The 14,906-nt window shown below is 51.9% G+C and overlaps 1 protein-coding gene across 1 annotated transcript in view; it reads right to left on the bottom strand.

Annotated features, from left to right (window-relative positions):
- Window positions 1-5,847: 5,847 nt before the first annotated feature.
- SLC6A11 (solute carrier family 6 member 11) overlaps window positions 5,848-14,906 on the bottom strand; it is a 122,942-nt gene continuing 113,883 nt past the window's right edge. The window contains exons 11-14 of the mRNA XM_032149720.2: window positions 13,440-13,542; window positions 12,533-12,633; window positions 11,500-11,670; window positions 5,848-8,462 (exon numbers count right to left, since the gene is read on the bottom strand). Coding sequence (XP_032005611.1) covers window positions 8,310-8,462; window positions 11,500-11,670; window positions 12,533-12,633; window positions 13,440-13,542 — 528 coding nt within the window. The 3' untranslated portion in view covers window positions 5,848-8,309. The remainder of the gene's footprint in view (window positions 8,463-11,499; window positions 11,671-12,532; window positions 12,634-13,439; window positions 13,543-14,906) is intronic.

The following is a 14,906-nucleotide window of genomic DNA, read 5'->3' as shown; positions in this document are numbered from 1 at the left end:
GCATGGCTGGGAAGATGCCAAGTAGGGTGTGGCACAAGGGGCCTGTGTCATTGCTAGGTACACAGTCAGAGCAAAACCCGCAGCCTGTCCCACGTGCCCGGTCACCTCTCCACCTCACCACCATTTACACATTCACCCAACCCCACCCCCTGAAAGCTGCTGCAGAAATACTTTCAATAATCACCTTTCCTGATCGGGTGGGGCTTTATAAAACAAATGCCATATAGCCATGTTCTCATTTCATCCTCAGAATAACCAAAAAGAAAGTTCCTGTGATTAGCGCCACTTTACAGATGAGGAAACCGAGACTTGGAGAGGCAGCGTGTCTTTTTCGAAGGCACACAGCGAATTCAGAGCTAGGGTGCAGGTCTCCTGACACTGGCTGGGGCCCTTCTGACCATGGCCCTGAGGAAGGAGGCTCACTGGGAGAGCCACGTTCTCCCTGTGTGCCGGACGCTTGGCACACACCATCATCTCATCTCATCCTCTAGGCACCCCTGAGTGGCTTATTCTGTCCACTTGTACAGAAGAGGACGTTGAAGTCAGAGAGGCAAAGTCACTTGCCCAAGGTCACACAGCAAAGGAGTGAGAGAGTTAAGAACTCTCACTTCCGGCTGTTGGAGTAGTGCTGCAAACGTGAGCTAGGGATGGGGCAGGGTGAGAAGGATGAATTGTGCGCGTTTGACAAGGGCAGCCTTTCTTTCCCCCATCTGGGCCCCCAGAGTGAGACCTCTGGATCCTCTAATCTCAACTGTGGGGTCCCAGCTCCAGTCCTGACCTCACTGGCCTGAGCCTGGACCACAGGGAGGGGGGCTTGGGTTTAGCAGCAGCGCCACCTGGTGGCTGACTTGCTGCTAACAGAGCCTGGATCTGCCAGCCACAGGCCCCTCTGAGCCCAGGACTGGGATGGAGGGGTAGGGGTGGGGGAGAGTGGATAAGGGCAGGAAGGCTCAGGGCTCATTCTTCCCTGCTAGAGACCTGGGCCAAGCCAATAGTTGCCTGGTATAGAGGAAAAAAGCCATAATTCTGGGTTCGATCCACCTGGCTTTGAATTCCGGCACAGCCTGTGTGATGTTGGGCAAGTTCCTCCATTTAGCTCTCCGAGCCCGTGTGCACATCTGTAAAATGAGAATAAATCACAGTTTCAGTGGTTGGTTTGAGGATTATGGAAAACACCCACCTCATCCTAGGTGCATGGTAGGTACTCAATAAATAACACTTGCCTTCACTCTACACTGTCCTCTGCCCCTCTCTCCATCATCTGACCAGGGGCTCCCAGAGCTCAGGCCCAGATTCCTCTGTTAGGTTTCCCCTAAATCCTTTGCCTCTGGTGGGGGGCTGAGCTCCTGGCTCAGCCTGGACTACAAGAGCCTCCTCACTTCAGAAATGGTTGGCTTTGAAAAGAACGGCAGAGAAAATTCCCAGGAGAATAAGAAAAGCCAAGTGTTGGCTAGACCCAGATGGGGGATCTGGCACACCCAGGCTGGGAATCTCAAAAAAACTCAGGCCTGTACGAGCCTAGGAAGATCAAGGTCAAAAAGTCCTTGTCCCGTCATGTACCTGCCGGCCGCCTCTCGTGGTCTGCAGAGTTCTGGCCTGGCTTTTCCATCTCTGCCAGTTGGGCATCCGGCCCCTTTATTCATGTTGGCTCCAGCTCCCCTGTCTCTGCGCCCCCCTGTAAGAGCATTTCCGAGCTACCCTCCTCCCCTTTCCTCAAGGCTACATCCTGCATATTGCTCCTCCAGGCAGGGCCCCCCAAGGTGACCCCAAGTACTCCCTAGGACTCTGGATGACTAAAATACCCCCAAGTAATGACCAAGGGCCCTGATATTTTTTATAACTCTTGATGGCTCTCAGCACCTCTTAATGCTCCCCAATGAGCCTCTTTTTTTTTTTTTTTCAGTAGCCGTTACGACTCTCATATACTCCTGTCACTCCCAGTCTCTCATAACTCCCAAATGGCTCCACATAATTCTATTGGGTCTCCAGGCCCTCTCCCTTTGCAACATCTCCTTCAGGTCTCTGGGGGTTCCCAGGTACTTCCAATGCCTCTCACTGGCTTTAACATCCCCTTATCTTTATCAATGAACTCTCATGGCCTTCTATCGTTTCTGGGAAACTGTGAAGGTTTCCAGAGGTCCCTAGTGTCACCAAAGGCATTCCAAGGCCCCTGAAGACCCTCAGACCTTCCACACATGGCCTCCACCACCATCCGTAGCTTCTCCATGGCCTTGATTAACCTCTCAATGCCGATGGCTGTGGTGACACTCAGTGGCTCCCAACGGTGCTGTGATGGTCAATTTCATGTGTCACCTTGACTGAGCTAAGCAATGTCCAGATAGCTGGTACACATTGCTCCTGGCGTGCCATGAGGGTGTTTCCAGAAGAAATTAGCAGTTGAATCAGTAGACCTAGTAAACAAGACCTGCCCTCACCAAGGCAGACAGGCGTCATCCAATCCTTTGAGGACCCAAGTACAACAAAAAGGTGAAGGGAAAATTTTTCTCTGCTTGAACTGAGACAACCATCTTCTCCTGCCATTGCACATCAGCGCTCTTGGCTCTCAAACTTTTGGGTTTGGACTGGAACTACATTGTTGACTTTCCCGGGTCTCCATGTTGCTGAGAGCAGATCATGGGACTTCTCAGCCTCCATAATTGCGTGAGCCAATCCTTTATAATAAGTCTCTTTCTATATATTTATATCCAATTTTTAGAGAAGTTTCTCTAGAGAAGCCTGACTACTACAGGTGGTCAGTGGAAAGTGCACGGGCCTTGGCGCCAGACACACCTGGGCTGTTACCCCAGCTCTACCACTTTCCAGCTCTGTGACCTTGGGTAGCTAAATCTACCTCTCTGAGCCTGTTTCCTCATTTCTGGTAGAATGTGAACACCATGCCAACTTACAAGGCGGTTGAGGGCAAGGTAATGCATAGGAAATTGTCTGGTATGGTCTCCAGCACTGAGTAGGTCTTCAATGCCTATGTATTCCTTTTCCCATGGCTCCCCACTCTGGGGCAAGCTGGGCATTTGTTCATCCAAGCTCCTGTCCTGTGGAGGGACCTGCATCAGATGCCATTTCATGATAAGCATGGTGTTACCTAATCTTGCTCTGCCAGAGAGATTGGTGAAGATACATGAGGGGTTATAGAAAGTAGACTGGGGTGAAACCCTGTCTCTACAAAAAAAAAAATTAACTGGGCATGGTGGCACACACCTGTTGTCCCAGCTACTCAGGAGGCTGAGGTGGGAGGATCACCTGAGCCCAGAAAGTGGAGGCTGCAGTGAATGGGGGGTACCCTGGTTCCCCGCTCTCCCAAAGCCTCTGTCATCACTTGGGATGTTCTCTCATCTCGAATGTCCTTCTCTGCCTAAATCTTCCCATCCCCCAAGGTGCAACTGAAGTCCCACATCCTTGGTTAAGTGGCTGGATACATGGGCCTTATTTAGATCCAGCAAACCTGGATCCAAGCCCAGCTCCTCCACTTGCCAGGAGGTGTAATTTGTATCTCTTAGAGCAAATTATTTACAGTTCTGAACTCTAGTTTCCTCCTATGAAAAATGGGATTAAGGACACTTACCTCTTAGATTTGTTGTGAGGCTCTGATGAGGTAATGCAGGCACGACACTGGAACACAGCAGGTGCTCCATAAACAGTTCTTATTCCTGCCTGCAGTACTTCCCCAGCACTCAGTCCATGGCACATCCTGCCATATGGTTTCCTGTGAAGTGGCTCCGACACTTGAGCCATGCTGGGTGCTCAGAGAGTGCTGCATGTGTTACTCTTTCCAGTATCCCTCACAAAGTGGGCATTATTTAAAAATGAGAGCGAAGTGGCCAGAGTTGGCAACAACGGCTGACTTTTCTCCCTAATGGGTAATGAGGGGCCCACGCTCATTTGCTTTTTAACAGCTTGAGATGGTGCAGGGGACTGATTATGAGATGGGAATACAGAGTTCTAGGGGAATCTTGGGCAAATCGCATTCCCTCTCTGGGTCTCATTTCTTTGCCATTCTACCAGTGGCTAACCGGGGCCCAAGGAGTGGGCAGACTTGCTCGGTGCCACACTGAAGAACTCTAACTGGCTGGAAGATGGCTAGGAACAGGAGGTCAGAATCAGAACAGCATCTCCCTGTGAACTTACTCCTGTCCAGAAGCGTATGGACACCTCTCCTCCTAAGAATAGGAACACTCAAGGGAAGGGGCTGTTAGTCCTAAGTCCACACAAAGAATATGGTGGCTGCTCAGTAAAGGGCTGCTGAATGCATGAAAGGACTCAATTTTCCAAAGTTGGCCACCTTCAGCAGAATATGCCTGCTGTTTGGTGCCTGATCCCCTCCCCCATGGGAAATGCTGTTAGGCTTGAGGTAGCCTTGACTTCACTTCCAAAGCTCCTTTCCCCTTCTCTGGTTATTGGCAGTCTAGTAGAGGCAGCCTGCAGTGTCCCACTTGGCCAGCAGGGGTCACTGGCACACACTGCAGCCTGGAGGGGTCTAGTGCGTCAATTAATTCCTCATGCTATTAATTCTATAGGCTCAAGAGTCTGCAAATGAAGTTTCCTGGGAATGAGTGAAACTCATATTTCTGTGACCCAGCCTCCTCTTGCATATGACAGCTGCTTAATGCAAGACACTTTCAGACATGAGAAGGGAAGATGGCAGGGAACAGGTGACTGCAGCAATCCCTGTGGCTCAGTGAGGGTAGGAATTACTCACGGACCCTGGCTGTGGATCACAGAGACTTTCTGAATTCCAGAAGTCTGTGGGATGCTTTCCTATGAGCAGATATTACCACCTCAAAGAGGATCAAAGGCCAAGACAGGGTCAGGTAGACTTGAGATCAGGGATTTCAAGCAAAAAGGTTGACCAAACAGGAATGAGTAAACACTGCATAAGATGATCTTACTGTCATGAGCTGGCAGGACAAAACATGCCTGTGGTCTCGAGTGGCCATTTGGAAATCTCAGACACAATTTAGAGGCTTTAGTCTAAGTTCTAGGCAATACTACAAACGCTTTTTGAGCTTAGGCATTATTTATTCAGGATAATGACTAGTGTGAATTCAGAACCTTACCATTCACACACAGAGTGCATGGGATCTTCATGATCCCGTGATGCCTGCATTACCTCATCAGAGGTAGACCCTGTATTTGAAACAGGAGCTATTATCCCCATTTTAGAGATGAGAAAACTGAGGCTGGCAAGGGCAGATCCTGGAGCCTAACCCAGCGCTGCATACTCCAAATCCTCATCTCTCTGTGCTCTGCCTTGCCTGCCTCAAACATGAGTGTCTGCCTACTAGGACACAAGCATAAGTTTTGTGGCAGCTATTTTCACCACTGTGAGGGGTGAAAATAGGCCTCACAGCATGAGAAGCTATAAGGCATTGTGGTCAGGAGACAGGGCTTTTGGGTCAGACACACCCGAGTTCTCTTTCTGGTCCGGATGTTCACTAGCTGTGTGACTGTGGGCAAGTTGCTTGACTTTTCTGTGCCTCAAAATCCCCTATCAGTAAGGAGGAGGGATAAGAGGTGGCTGGGGACAGGGAAGGGCCTTAGAAGAAAACCAGGCCCCACTGTGGCTCCTTCTCATGGGAGGCTGGAGGAAGGTCTTAAAACATAGATCCTGGCTGGGGCGGCTGCAAGAATCGATGGCTATCTGTAAAATAGGGGAAGTAATAAAGAAATAAAGCAATACCTAAATAAAGTGGAGAAGTACCTACTTTACAGAGTTGTTGTAAGGATTAAAAAGACAACTTCTGTAAAGCATCTAGCACATACTAGGCAAATGGTAAATACATGAACATAAAGAAGTCTGGGCTCCTAAAACACCACTGCTTTGGTTTCTAATTTGTAGTGTGGAGTTGAGACTGCAGCTTCCACACAGGGACCCAAGATGGTTTTGCAGGCATGTCATGGAGGGAATAAAAACAGGACAAAAAACCCAACGAATACCACCTTGCTAGGAACAGCCACACTGATTGTTCATTTCTTTAATTTTTAAAAATGAGTAAGCAGACAATCTTGTACCCTTTGAATGCCCAATAAAAATGTTCATTATGCAAAACAGTACAACCTTTTTCATTTTTAACAATACTGTAAATATCTCAGAAAGGATGTATTGTTTCTAATGAATATCAAAAAAGTCATCACAATGACATGTTCCCCTGCCCCCACATTGTCCTCCCCACCCCCAAAGTTACCCAAATACTAGTAGGAAATTACAAAAAAACAAAAAACAACAATCCACCCTCCGCCCTGCCCCATGAGTAGTGTTAAGTGAGTCAAGTGTTAACAGCCACATGTACGATGTGTGTGTGTGTCGGCGATGGTGGACCACAGGGATCTGTGCATCCATGAGAGTTGGTGTGGAGAACCGGTAGCAGCAGCAGTGGGAAGCCTCCTTGCCTGGGGCCTGCTGGGAAGACAGCAGCCGAGGATAAACACAAGCAGGGCCCCAGCCTGGCCCTTCCTGGGTCCGCAGAACCAGATAGCTCAGGGAGACGAGAGTGGGATGGTGGCTTGCCCATAAGAAGCTGGGCAGGCCTGAACTGTGTGCACAGAGGGGGCCCAGGCTAGGCTTCCCATCCTGCCCAGTGGGGCACTGGGCATCCCTCTTAGCAGACACAGGCTTCAGATCGGGGCTGGCCAGAGCAGAGACGCTGGGGGTTTGCAGACTTTTGGGTGAATCAAACACAGAGGACCCTTACAGGAAACTAAAGCCTTGGTTTAGAGAAAGCCCACATTTCCACCAAATAATATTGGGAACCTAAGGAAAAAGGAAAAAAGAGTGTACCTTCCCCACCCTCATATAGCTCAGAAACCAAGGCAGAGGCTTGACATGAAGTCCAATTAAGGAAGAAGAGAGGTATCAGCCAGAGAGGTCTGCAGCCAGGCTGGCTGGGGAACAGCGCCAGACTCCAGGCCCCACCGAGAGAGGAGCCAGCGGGATGCCCAGGTCTTCCCTCTAGTGAGAGCTGAGACTTCTCTCTGCCAAAGAAGGGAGGGAAGGTGGCAGGGAACAGGTGACTGCACCTGTAGCCTTGCGCTTGGTCACAGAGGCAGGTAGAATGGCTCCTGAACCAGGGGCAAGGATGGGAGAGAACTGAGAGGTAGGATGGTGGTAGGTGGAGGTTAGGGGACAGGAGGTGGGAGAAGAGGTGGCCTGGGACAGAGAAGGGCCTTAGGAGGAAACCAGGCCCCACTGTGGCTGCTTCTCATGGAAGGCCAGAGGAAGGTCCTGAGACATAGATCCTCGCTGGGGTGGCTGCAAGAATAGTTGGCTGCTTCCCCACCCAGAAAACCAGTCCCCACAGCAACTCCAGCCAGCCCTGCCAAGGGTGGAGAGGCAGAGCCGGGGCTAAGAGCAGCTGACCAGGAAAAAAAGGCAGGCCAGACAGAGGAGCCCCTGCCATGGGGGCTGAGGACCCACTGGTGTCCAGAGAGCAGGGCTACCCACAGATGAGATGAAATTAGAGTTTTAGGGAAAACACACATCAACACCACACCATTTCTATGATAAACCTGATTTTAAATAAGCAGGTGGGGAGGAGGTACAACTGGGAGGGCGGAGATTATTGCCTGCAAGTCCTCAGAGGAAGCCAAGGTCCACAGCAGGTCTGGAAGCCAGCAAGGCACACAAAGAGAATCCCTAAGAAATAACCCAATCCAGCTCCTCCTCCCATTTGGGAGATGGGGAAACTGAGGCCCAGGGAGGGAAAGGGAGTGCCCAAGATCACTTCATGGGATCAGGGCAGAGGGGGGTCTGCAGCTCAGGAGTCTTGAGTCTGCTGGACTTTTTCTTCTCTGCCACATAGCCTTGCTGTCTGCAAACCCAGTGTCCCTTGGAAAGGGAAGGTTTGAAGGAAAAATTATCCCTGGGGTATGGAGGAGGGGCGGCTGTGAATGGTCAGAGACAAACATGGGACACAGAACGGTCATTAAAAGGCTGACAGAGGAGGACAGCCATCACTCCCCACCCCACCTGGCCCACAAACCCAGTAAAAAAAGTTTTACAATATTATACACTTCTTCCTAATCCCTAGAAAACATTGATTAAAACTGCCCTAGGACAGAAGATCTGGCAGTCCTTGTACAGTGTTATCTCTTTGTAGTGGTTACTTCCATGACGACGGGGGGCGGGGAGGGGATATGACCTTAGAGCAGTGTACAGTGGCCACCTTAAAATTAACTTGTTAATAAATCCTGTGCAAAACAAGCAATCCCCTACCATTAGGTGAAGTATGGGGTTCAGGAATTCATTTACACACGGGGGGAAGAAAGGAAGAAGAGCCCAGGTGGCTGGCGGCCGCTCAGAAGTGCGTCTCCTTCTCTGTGATGGCTGCGATGGTCCCGTCACTCTTGAGTTTGGCATCACAGTCATTAACTGTCACCATCCGCGGGCTCACCCCAAGCTTGCCCCGCATTTTCAGATCTGTGCTGGGGGTCGTCAACTTCTGGAGTTTCTGGACGGTTGGAGAGGAGGGGGAAGATCTGAGTGATTAGCTGCCAGGGTCCAGGGTCTGCCTTGGCCTCTCCCAAGCACACGGGGGACACCTGGGTGCTGGAGAATTCTCAGACCAAGGTCCAGGCCCCAGTTTGGCCTCTTACAGCTCTGTCCTGGATGATGAACAACCTCCCTGGGTCTCAGTTTCCTCCTATGAAAAATGGGGACCGTAGAGGTCCCTACTCCTGGCATTAGGTCAAGAGTAAGGAGAGGCTATGGAAAGTGCTTAGCCTCGCACTTGGCTAGGAAAGGTGGCTGGGACTTAGAGCTGTCATCAGGGTCCACTGCCTGGTGCCTGCTCTCGGGGGACACTGAGAAGCTGGGGTGTGAATTGCTGGGTGGTAATGCATCTCCAGGGCTGTTTACAGGACAATTGCTGGATACCTGGGTGCACTCCCCATGGAAGGGGTGCCATCATGTGGGGGAAGGTGTAGTGTGTGTTGGGTGTTCCTCCAGCTGTGTCCAAAAGTAGAGGCATTATCACAAAGCCCAAGGCTCACAGCCTCAGGCTGCCTTGCAAAGCAGCCAACACCAGCTGGCTGGCTCTGACGGATGCAGACTTCTGCCCCACAGCCCTGCCCCTCAGGCCAGATGTGGCCCTGCCTCAGGCCCCTATCCCTCGGCTTCATCCGCACTCCCCAGGTTTCCTGGGAGAAGACTCCAGGCTAGGATTTGGGGGGCCTTTCTGGGCATAAACCATTTCCCAAAGAAGGTTGCAAAGTCTTTTGGGTGGCTGGTTTCTCAGGATCGAGGTTCTATGTTCTCTTTCAGATCCTGCTGTGCCTGCTGTGGCACACTGTCCAGGTAGGATTAACAGGCAGACTCACCTGTGCAATTAATAGGTGCGTCCTGTGTGCCAGGCACTGTGCCAGGCTCTGGCACAGATCTGGGGCTAGAGCACGGGTTCCAAAGCCAGGTGCCTGGGTTTGTGTTCGGGCTCTACCATTTAACAAGGGCAAGAAGCTTAACCCCCTGTGCTTCAGTTTCCTCATCTGTAAAGGGGGATAATAATGGTACCTGACTTCCGGGGTTAGTATAAGGATCAGATTAGTTGAGCGGCCACCATGTTACCTTCTATCAGTAGGACGCATCCTCAGAGCACGTCTCTGAGGCACCTCTGTCCTCATTTTTCCCTCTAGATCCTTCCCATCCCCCAGCAGCATCTTTGTGGGAACTGAGGCTCGGGTGGTGGACTACCTGGCACAAGGACTCTTGGTTAGGAAGGCCTGGAAACTGGGTCTGACACCTCCAAAGAATTCCCTCTTTAATAAACCCTGCTGTCCATGTTGGCAGGTGTGTGAGCTCAGGGAGATGGAGGGGACTTAGGAAAGAAGGCTCCCTCCCCTGCTTTCCCCCCCACACACCAGGCCTGAGATGATCTCTGGAGGATTTAGCAGGCAACACCAGGCATTTCTGAACTCCAAAAGGCCATCTGGAAGTTTGGGTAGGGGTCTTCCAGTGGTCAAGGTTTTAAGGCCCCACGTCAGCTTCCCTCTGGACGTGTTTGGCCTGAGATCAGAATTAACCAACTGCCCTTGACCTACATTCCCTGCAGGTGCCAAGGAGCCTGACTTGCTCTGGGGCATGAGCAGGCTTGAGAAAGAGACCTTCCTTAGTGGCTGGCTCCTTCTGGCTGGATGCATGACTATTTCTGGAGCCCAGGCCCCTCGATGGGCAGGCAGGTGGGCTGGGTGCAGCTGACTCTGAGCTGGAGCTTGCATTCTGGCTCTGCATACCCTCACTCCCCATCGCCTCCTGGGTGGCCAAGTTCAACTCCTGCAGTCTCTGGGGTGTGGCCCTGGGGCAGAGACAGGGCCGCACGGTGGAGTGCAACCGGTCCAGCAGAGGAAGGTGAGGCAGTGAAACTCAGGGGACAGGACCACACATGCCGGAATCTCTGCTGTATCCTTCAGAAGCTGTGTGCCCTTGGGCAAGTTGCTTCACTTCTCGGTACTTCAGTTTCCTCATCCACGGAGACAAAACGCATCTCCACCCCCCAGGATTGCTATGCGGATTAAATGACTTAGTATTTGTAAACTGCTTAGAACAGCGTCTGGCACACAACAAACACCCTGTGATGTTTACTAAATAAGCAGAAACCCATTCAAACCATCGGGCTGCCAGCGGTAGGGAAGGAGAGTGAATAGGGAGTGCCGCTCTGGAGTAAGATGGGCTCGGTAACGATTCAGTTGCTGACAAAGGACCACACACTGTAGGACTCCAGTGAGAGGAAACATCCAGGGTAGGCAAATCCACAGAGACAGAGTAGATCTGTGGTTGTCTGGGGGTGGAACAGGGGTTAACAGTGAATGGGCATGAGGACTCTTATTAGGATGATGAAAGTATTCTAAAATGGATTCATGACAATGACTGCACAATGTGGAACATTACTAAAAATTGTGTAATTGTATAGCTGAAATGGGTTAATTTTAGGATATCTAAAATCTACTTTGATGAAATTGTCTTTAACAATGTGATCTGCTGTTGGCTGTGTGACCTCAGGCAAGTGACCTGATTTCTCTGAACCTGTTTCCTCTACCTGCTAACTGCAGAAAATGATGCCTATCACCCCAGTTTGCTCTGAGGATGGCAGGAGATACAGCAGGTAGACAGCCTGGCACAGTGACACGTCAGAATGATTGGGATTCACAAAATAGCGCTAACACTTGTTACCCTCTGGTCCAGGTCTGGGTCCCAGGGCTTTTCCTGTATGAACTCACTGAGTTCTCACAGCCTCTGTAAGTTAGGTAATGCGGTTATCCCATTTTACAGACAGGAAGACAGAGGCTGGGCTACTAGAAACCGGCTCAGCCAAAAGACCTCACAGAGACACCTTGGGCACAACCATGATGATGAGCATTGGCCAGAGAGGAGTTTCCCACAGCGTCCCCTTGAGGCAGGTGGGCACAGGCTGTCATCGCGCACCGTGCAGATGAGGAAACTGGGACCCAAGGCGTGAACCCTGCCCACACCCAGCCCTCCTGGGGTGGTCTCACCTCGGGCAGCGTCCCATCCGTCTTCCACACTGTGATGCAGATCCAGAGCGGGATGCAGAGCATGGACGACAGGGCCATGAGCCAGCCAATGCCATAGCCCCAGGCTGGGTAGGTGTAGATGTTGTTGTACTTAAGCGGCTTGTACTTGATCAAGAAGAAGATGAAGATCCCCTGCAGAGAGATGGGGGCAGGTGCCTGGGGGATGGGCCCTCAGCCCTGCTAGGCCATGAGGGGTCTGAGGCCCAGGCACAGACTAGCCGGAGGCTGGCAGGGAAGGAGGCTGGCCCTGTTTCACAGCCGTGAAAAGTGAGGCCCTGCCAAGACCACAGTGGGCTTGAGGCACAGCAGGCTGGAGCCCCATTCCACAGGCAACAGATGCTCAGGGAATGTGGCCCTGGGTCCTGGGACCTCGCTGGGCTGTGAGGACCTCTCCCCACCCCCAGGAGCCTCTTCCCCGGCCTCTGCCCAGTTAGGAATTTTTATTTTTTCTAGTTACTCCTCGGGACTGGTTTTAAAGTTGCTTCTCCGAACTACCACAGTCTGTGAAGATGCTGAGTTACTTCCAGTGCCAAGAAATGGATAAGGAGGGATTGGGTGCTTTTTAATTAAATGTCTGCTCACAAAGGCCCCACTGTGGTCCGGTCTCAGGCAGAGCATGAGCCCCAGTGTCATCCTCGGCTCTGCTGCCTTCATGGTTAACAACAAGATGGGGACAGGTCTTTGTTCCCCACATAGTCCTCGGCCCTCTGAGGCGGATCCAGTGCCTCATTTGCGTATGCAGAACCTGAGGTCCTGAGAAGGGAAGCGCTGTGCTCCTGGTCACACAGCAACACTGGGATCCCAATGAGGCCACTGCTTGGCTAAGCCCAGAGCCTGTGCCCATGGGTGCAGCTTTGCAAGGTGGCCTGAACCAGGGGACATCAGCCTCCTCAGGTCCAGCCTCGGCCAGGCTGGGGGCTACGGAGTGGAAACGTGGGTTGGGGGGTAGATGGGTGGGTAGATGGCTGGAGGTGGCTCCTGGTGAGGCCCTTACCGCACAGATCCCAGGGGTCATGATCTTCCAGCACCACTTAATGAGCGACGGTGGCCGGTAGCCAATCATGTCTTCAATGTTATCATAGAACCGGTTGCTTCCTGTCCGGAATAAATCAGAGGGGAACATACACACCCCAGAGAAGTTTTGTACATGAGTCAGAGGAATGGCTAGGAGTGTTTGCTTTCTCCAGCCTGAGACAGAAAAACTGCTGCAGGAACCTTTGTACTGCTTAAATAACGACCAAGATGTTACATGTGTGAGGTTTCAGAATAAAGAGCAGCAGGAGGGATGCTGGCCCACTACTGGAGAAAGCTCTCCTGGCCTCAGGCCCAGGAAATGATGAATTTCTGGGAGAAAGGCAGAAGGTGATCCCTTTGGAGGCAAGGCAATCAGGGGTGGGGATGAGGATTTCGAAGGCAGGAGCCTGGCAGGGCTGCTACAGAGCAGGGGCCTGCAGAGGCATCCATTCCCAAGCCACACTCATGGCAGGAGTGACCATCACTGAGCCCAGCAACCCTCACCCACTTTTTGGGCTTGGGGAGCAGGAGGACCTGAGGTGGTTGTCTATGGAAGGCCAGGCACCATGCAGGCTGCTGCTCGACTACACTTTCTCCCACTTGGAGACATGACTACTGTTATTTTACAAAGGGGAAAACTGAGCCTCAGGGGAAGAACTGGCCCAAGATCATAGTGCCTGAGCCCTGAACCCCTTCCTGTGCTGCAGGATGTGAAAGCAGAAGGTCTACCAACAGTGGGAAAAGGCCAAGGAATCCCTGAAGAGAAAGAAGAGGCCAGTATAGACCAAGATAAGCCACAGAGAACAAGAGCCAACCAGAGTCCAAGCACCAGGATCCTGGGCACCTGGTGGGCAGCTGGGGTGTGGACGGGCTTGGCTGCTACTCACCATACACCCAGCCGATGCAGATGCACTCAAAGATGGCCACGAAGAGAAGGCACATCCCACTGGCAGCATAGGAGTCAAAGAGCTGGAAGATGTACATGCCACCCTGCAGGTCGGGGAACAGACACACAGACGGATGGGAGGTGAACGGACACATGGGAGAGCAGGGTCAGCCATCTGGCCTCAGGAAGGTCCCTCTCTCTGCTCTGTGGCTACCACTGCCAAGAATCTGTTTCTCGCTAGTCTTCCCAGTTTGAAAATTGCACCCTCCCATCTGGGTGCCCCCTAATTCCCTGTCCTTTGGGGGCTGCTGGGACCGCAGATGGTTTGTCTTGTCTCAGCCCCTCACTTTCCAGCTCCCCAAGGGCCAGAGACTACACAGAAAATCGAGATGGGGGAGGCTCAGCACCCCTCCCTGGATGGCTATAACAGCCTCCTGACTGGCCTCCCTGTCTCCAGCCTCACCCTCTCCAATCCGTCTGCATGCCAGCTTTCAGAGGAACCTTTCTCTGAAACGTGCAAATCCAACCAAACGGGGTAGTTTAAAGTGACCCTTTGGCTCCTTTCAGCCTGCCAGTCACGGCTGCTGCCCTCCTCATTGGCCTCATCTCCCTTCCCACAGCCCCTCCTGGACAGACCAAGGGACAGCCTCACCTCTGTGCCTCTACACATGCTATTCCCTTTCACCTGGTAAGTTCCTTCAAAGCTCAGATCAAATGCCACCTCCTTCAGGAAGCCCTTTCTGATGGCCTCATTCTTTCTTTGGGCCTTCATAGCATGTTTTGTGGACTCACAATTAAAACGGGGGGAGTGGGGCTGGCGCACAGTAGGGGGTAATAAATGTAAGTTAAATCCTGTAGAGTGTGATCTCCATGGGGGAGGGAGTCCAACTGGCTTTGTCCAGTGCTGGGTCCCAGTTTCTGGCCCAGGGCTTGGCACGCAGGAGGTATGTGGTCCATCTTCATGGGATGAAGAAATGACCACAGGCCAGCTCTGTAGCATACAAATCCGTGATGACTGAGTTTAGTGATGTCCTAGAATGTGTGAGCTCAGCTGACCAAGGTAATCTGGGAAGGTTTTCTAGGAGGGAGGGGAGGGGAGAAGACACCAGCCACAGATGTAGGGAGAGCGGGGGTCTCTAAATAAAATCTTTACAATACAATGAGGGTCCTTAGAGGATGCAATCAAACGCAGGGGAAATAAAAGTGTCAAAGAGGTAGGAAGGATCAGGTGGGGTGGGGTAGTCTGAATACCAGGACAGTGCATTAGGGGGCTGGAATGAAACCTGGAGAGCCTCCTGTGCTTCTGCCATGGGGACTTCCTTGGAGTTCTGCTTCCCCTCTGTGCTCCCAGGGTGCCCTGGGCCTCCTCCTGTCACTCACAGACCACACACCATGGGACTCCTTCATGTCTTCATCTAGACAGGGAGAAACATCTCAATGCCCACGAGGCCAGACAGATGATACGAGA

This window comes from Hylobates moloch, unplaced genomic scaffold (assembly GCF_009828535.3).
Source record: "Hylobates moloch isolate HMO894 unplaced genomic scaffold, HMol_V3 SCAFFOLD_4, whole genome shotgun sequence".
Lineage (NCBI taxonomy): Eukaryota > Metazoa > Chordata > Mammalia > Primates > Hylobatidae > Hylobates > Hylobates moloch.
This window is presented reverse-complemented; position numbering and strand designations above follow the sequence as displayed.